The sequence below is a fragment of the Zea mays genome, chromosome 2 (assembly GCF_902167145.1).
Source record: "Zea mays cultivar B73 chromosome 2, Zm-B73-REFERENCE-NAM-5.0, whole genome shotgun sequence".
In the NCBI taxonomy this organism is placed as follows: Eukaryota; Viridiplantae; Streptophyta; class Magnoliopsida; order Poales; family Poaceae; genus Zea; species Zea mays.
Window position 1 is genome coordinate 192941419 of NC_050097.1, and position 6300 is coordinate 192947718.

General features: G+C 52.6%; 1 protein-coding gene across 1 annotated transcript; it reads right to left on the bottom strand.

The window, feature by feature from the left end:
• Positions 1 to 1136: 1136 nt before the first annotated feature.
• On the bottom strand, positions 1137 to 2649 carry LOC100274267 (putative RING zinc finger domain superfamily protein). Its single transcript, NM_001148631.1, has one exon. The coding sequence runs from the start codon at positions 2587 to 2589 to the stop codon at positions 1408 to 1410; it is 1182 nt and encodes a 393-aa protein (NP_001142103.1). The 5' UTR covers positions 2590 to 2649; the 3' UTR covers positions 1137 to 1407.
• Positions 2650 to 6300: the final 3651 nt, after the last annotated feature.

Genomic DNA, 6300 nt, shown 5'->3' on the forward strand with positions numbered 1-6300 from the left:
GATGGCAGTCCTTTGCCTTTGCCGGTGGCATGTGTTGTGCTACAAAATGAGGCGATATGGCCTTTTTTATCTTGATCCTGAGCAGATAGGCGATGTGGCCTGTCATTCCAGTTCTGATGCTGCCGTGGTGGATGGAAGGGGAATTTTGTTTTGTTTTCCTTGTCTCCATCTCCTATGTTCCCATTGATTTAATCTGGATTTCAAAATCACATTGTCTGATTCATTATGCCCAGCATTAAATGGTTGATGGCACGGCCTGACGCATCCATGCATGCGTTTCTAGAGTGCATACATTTTCCTCAACAACAGGGACTAGCTGGTGCTGACATTAGGACCGTAGGCAAGGTGCCTATCGATCAACGTTTTAATGGCCTTTCTCGCAAAAAAAAACTGTTTTAAGGGCCTTCTAGTCTCTAGAGAAGCATGGGTGGGTGGTTTGTGACCGTACGCGTGGTTGGGGCGAAACATTTGGCGCCTAGTTGTCTATCACATGATTCTCATTACTTCCATCCAAAATGGTCGCCTTTATTTTTTTAAGGAAACTTACGATGTGTTATATACTTTAATAATAAATATATTTAGAGATATAAATCTTAATAGTGTTTTGATATTTTCTGAAATTTTGGTTAAACTTTAAAATTTTGGCTCCTCGAACGACAGGATGTGTATTCTTGTTTAGACCCACGGAATATATGCTTTGATCATCAAGTGGCGAAGGAAGGTACCAAAATCCAGCAAGCTATAATATCAATATCATATACATGAAATTTATGGGAAATATATATAAATAAATCTAAAATGGTTTATTTCGTTAGTTTCCTGTGTTGAGGGTTTAGGGTAGACCTTCGACTCACTGATTTTATGGTGAACAGAGCTGATTGAGTTTTTATGGCAAAATATGTCCACTTAGGTTTATTTTTCGACTTAACACGAGTATTTATATTTTCTAGATTTATTTTAATATTCAATTGAATTGTTGTTCTGTGCTCGTCCATAAAAAACGATCTCACTAATCTTGAGATCCGATGGATTAGATTTTCATTGTACCTTTAGGAGCTAAGGTACGTGTGTGTGTGCATTTAGAGAATTTTAGAGGAGTGGTATGGGTATACTTACAAATATAATTCGCATGAAAAAACTTATGAATTTGTGTACACGTTTTTCGTATAATAATAACAAATGAATACAGCACGCTTCCAGAAGGACTGAAGGAGGAGGCGAGGGCCGCGACCAAGCACGTTCTCTCCTAAATTCAAGTGCCAAAATTTTTTCCACCACGATGGCGACGAAAGCACCAAGAGTTTCCTAGCAGCCACCGATTGACCAGGTCAGAGAGAACCGGTCAAACACGTTGTCCAGGAGCGCACGCGTGGTCGTCCTGTTCGGCTGTTCCACTGACTTGGCGCCTCAGCCGGCGGCGCCGGCGCCGGCCGCCCTACCGCCCTTGCTGGACCCGTCAGCCTCGACGCCCCTGCGCGTCGACCGTGACCCCCACGCGGGAAGCCTGGCGGAGAACGTTCGCGACAGGAACGACGGCCACCGCCCTGACTGGCCCAGCCGGATGCTCCTCCCGGCGCGGCTGCTGCCTTCGCCGCCGCCGGTCCGGACGCTGACGCCACGGCGCGTGCTGCCGCCGCGGCTGGAGCGGAACGCGACTAGGCTCGTGGTGCGCTGGAGCTTCCCGGCCGCGGCGAGGTCCCGGAGCACGTGTTCGGGCAGACGCAGCGTGAACCTCTCGGTGCTGGCGCCGGCGCCGGCGCCGGTGCCGGTGGTGGCGGACGCTGCGAGCGAGTGGCCCGTCGAGTGCGAGCGCGGGAACCGTGCGGGCGCGCGGCCGGACTTGGAGCGCAGCGCGCGCTTCACGCTGCCGATGCGCACCAGCTCGTTGGCCTCCTCTCTGATGATCCTCTCCTCCTCTGTCTCGTCCACGTCAATGACCACCGCAGCGGCGGCGGCGGCAGGCGGCGCGGACACGGGTGGTGGCGGCAGCAGCTCGGGCGCGTCGTCGTCGGCCGGCGGCGGCGGCGGCGGGGCGTTGGCGTCCGGGACGAGGTTGGCGCGGCAGACAGGGCAGGTGACGTGCGAGGCGAGCCACGTGTCGATGCAATCCGGGTGGAAGACGTGGGAGCACTTGGGCAGCAGGCGCAGCGTCTCGTCGTCGTCGAACTCGCTGAGGCAGACGGCGCACTCGAGCGCGCCCTTGCCCGCCTTGTGCGCCTTCACGTCGGCGTACGCCATGGTGGGGAAGGACTCCAGCACGGCCTCGTCGAGCCCGCGCTGGCGCCGCGAGCGCGCGGCGGCGCCGCCGGGGGCCGGCGGCCGGTTCGCGGAGTAGCCGCTGGAGCCGTCGCCGTAGCAGTGGCGGACGTAGATGGAGAAGAAGCCGAGGAAGAAGAAGGCGGCGATGAGCACGACGATGACGATGGCCATGGACGGGCTGAAGCTTTGCGAGTAGTATGCCCCCCCAGCTGGTCCAGGCTGCTGCTGCTGCCCCCCCTGGCCCTGCACCGCCGTGAAATCGGCGGCGGCAAGCAGGAGAAGGAACAAGGGCAGGAGGCGGCCATTGCTCCGGAGGAGTGTCGTATCCATTGGGCACCAGCTTTAGTGTTGATCGAGTGGTAAGGATGAAGCCACAGCGGTGGCCGGTGGGTTTGTGGGAGTCGGGGGGTGTTTCACGAACCAATTTGGAGGAGACGGGCAGACGGCAACTAGGGGGAGGGAGCTTGGGCGTTTATATGTGAGAGCGGGAGAGGGAGACGTTCCGGACGGCGGCGCCGGTGTATACTGTATTGTAGAAGGGGTAGCTTGTCCCTTGTCGGAACGCAGATACAAATGATATAGATCCACTTCGAATTGATTACGTAAAGGCGTTTTTCTCTGCCCTCAGCGAGCTAGTCTAATCGGTACTAGTGCTTCAGCTCCAACCTCCTCCAAAGTTCACACAGACCATACACGTATGCATAAATAATCAACCAAACATACCTACCCCACATGTATGCTCGTATGTTCATAGGCGTTCGTGGTATCCGGTGAGCCTCGCCGCATCTGTGCCTGTGCGGGCGGGCATCGGCAACATCCGCCGCAAGGGGCGTGACACGGATCACCCCGTGCACGTGCAGCACCCAGATGTATAGAAATCACGAAGCAGGAAAAACCGATCCGAAGCAAGTTTTTCTTGTCTGGTCCAGCCTGCTTTTATACGAGCTTGAACTGGCCCGGCACGAATAAGTGGACCAAGACTAGACAGAAAACTAAGTACGATAGGCTAATCCAGCACGACTCGTTTACCTTTAAACTCGTTAAACACGTTATTTTTACTAAATCATACTTATCGGTTCATTTAGCCCGTTTTTTACATGCTTTTTTCGTATTTATCAGGCTGACCTGACCTGTTTAGACTCACAGCGAGCCAAGATCGGACAGAGGAACGAGCCCTCGAGCTTAGATGGCTTGACATGATTTTCTAACCGTGGCTAGCAAGCCCGGCCCGTTTGGATGTGACGCCCACGGTGACACAGGTGGCCGCCGCCCGCCGCCATGCGCTAGTTTCTCCGTAACCGTAACTAAGTACGACACGTCGGCACGGCCATGCTGCCGCCGGGCACGATTAGTCGAGTAGAAGAGGGCCTACCGACCGACGAAGGCAGAGGACAATGGACGATGGGGATGAGCCGGCATGTGTCTGGCTGGTGCATTCAGAACCGGTCTCTGCAGTTAGCGATGAAAACGGACGGAAACGGACGGAAAAACCCTTCTCCCGTTTCCGCTCCCGCAATTCTTCGTCGGAAATGGGAGCGGGAGCGGAACAACTACGGTCGGAAACGGGTCCGGGTTATACGGGTTTACGGAAACGAACCAAAACGACCGAAAATTAACCGGAAACGAACGGAAATTGCCTCAACGGAAAAATTAACCGGAAAAAGCCCACATCACCACATGATTACATGACCAGTTGACCACATAGCCATTGAACAACAGGAAAATAAGTCCACAATAGTATATGAGCACATAGCACAAATCCAAATCTAACAAGTAAACTTACACTCACTCAGCCCACATAAATTCAGTCCAGACACAATAACAGTTAACATAGTAAGTCACACTACAAATAATACTAGTTGGCCTCGGTGTCTTGACTCCTGATTGTCTTCGTCTTAATTGGATTGGAGCTCTGCCGTGTGTAGACAGTACAGTGTGCGTGACTTGTTGTGGCAGCCAGCCGGTGACTGTCTTCGCCTCTTCCGCTCTTCGGCAGACGGCTGCTGGAGGCTGGAGCCGTGTGTTGTGTGCAGACGGGCGTGTCTTCGCCTCTTCGGTAGACGACAGCTGGAGGCTGGAGCCTGGAGAACACTGAGAAGACGGGCTGGACGCCTGGACGGACCGACGGCTACAGCTTCGACGCTACAGGCTGTACTCGTAGTCTCGGACGCCTATACTTGGTAGCCTACACCAGACAGCAGTTAGCAGACAGCAGGACGGCCTTCGGCCTGGACGGCGGTCGGCGGGCGGGCGGACGATGGGTGAGTGTCGGTGGACGGCCGGACAGGCGACTAGATGAGTCCGTGACTCCGGACGGCGGCCGGCTGGAAGATGGACTTAGGGTTTCACTTTAGCATGGAGGCCTGCTGTTGGGTTGGGCTTGGCAGATTTGGGCCTTGACTGTTGACTCCGCTCCGGGTTAAATCCGGAATAAATACGGAAATATCCCGACCAAATACGGGATCCCGACAATCCGAACGGAAAATAGTATTTCCCGTTTCCGTCCCGCTCCCGTCAACGGCCAACCCGTAACCCGTCCCGAACCCGTATTTTTCCGGAAATCCGAAAACGGACGGATTAAATGTGGAAAATGGGGCGGGTCGGGACGGGATTTTTTCCGTCCGTTTTCATCCCTATCTGCAGTGGTGCGCGATTTTGACCATTTGACCAAACTGCAGTATTTAAGATTGATCCCTATAACTATAAGATAATGTTTGATTTGAACATGATATTATTTACACTCCAACCGAAGGCGCGTATTTGCCCCTTAAAAAGAACGGGGCGTACACTTACTTCATCATCGTGAGAAATGTGAGAAATTCGCTGTTCATATAAAATGGCACCACCACTAACAAACTATATCTAATAACAAGATGGACAAATGACGATGATGTCGCTTTACAGCAAAGTAGGAAGTAGCTGGCGAATGTTCGGAGATCCCGCTTGCCTATAGCAGAGACAATTCTGTGCAGGGTAGGCGGCGGAGAATCTGATGGGCGTCCCGTCCCCTTGCTCAGCGGAATGCGATCAGCGAAGGATCGCCGGAGATGCGTGGCGGCACGTGAGTTTTTTTTAATCATTATTATTATTAGCTTGTGCGTTTGGCCTCTTCAGGCCGGGCCTGTCTTCGCGTTCCATTTCCTGGAGCTACCCACCCGCTCAGCAAAATTGACTAGAGCGGGTGCTCATTGCGGACCACTGACCGGCTGCATGATCTGTTTCATTTATTTATCCTAATCCTCTGGTAGTCAAATGGCTAGAAGCAGAAGAAGGTTCTTTGAGTGTTTGACAAGGAAATCTGTGCAAGACTTGAGACATCATGCATGACCAGACCAGGGAGCAGTGTTGATTGGGATAAAGGAAGTTTCTTCGTTGCTTTCTTGTTTTCTGGGGGGGGAAATAATTAAAAAAAAAACGGAGCACGCAGCAGTTTCTGATGTGGATCATGTGCTATATATATATACTCGTTTTGCTTAATGGAGTACGTGCGCGCGCGCTCACTCGGCCCGAATTAAACCGCGTGTATTGTATTCAGAGTAACTGATAGTATCACTATGTGATTTCTTCCTTTCTTTACAAAACCACTGTCCGCTGCTAGATACATTTGAACTTGTCAAGCTCGCCTCACGCCCTCACTGGACCGGACATCTCGAGGCGATAATGCTTGGACATTGGAGGCAGCTGACGACGGGGCATGCTATGGAAGGAGCTGGTCCGTTCTGGAAGACTGGAGCGGTTGCCGGCGGTTGTGGCGAAAACAACGCCAGAATCTTCCGCCGTCCTCGGTCCTACGCTCCAGGCTCCAGCCGCCATACGGGTACGGGGTGATGCGTGCAGATATGTGCAAATGCGCTTCGTCACGCTACGCAGTACGCACGCACACGGGTATGTATCGGTATCTCTTTGTTAGTATGTTCGTTAATATACCCAATTACCTTAGACCCTGTCTGGTTTCAGCAGAGTACGAGAATCTCCATCACACACTTAATTCGAGAAAATTCAGCCGAAACTTGATAACCGTGGATAGTCTCCTGTAGCGTA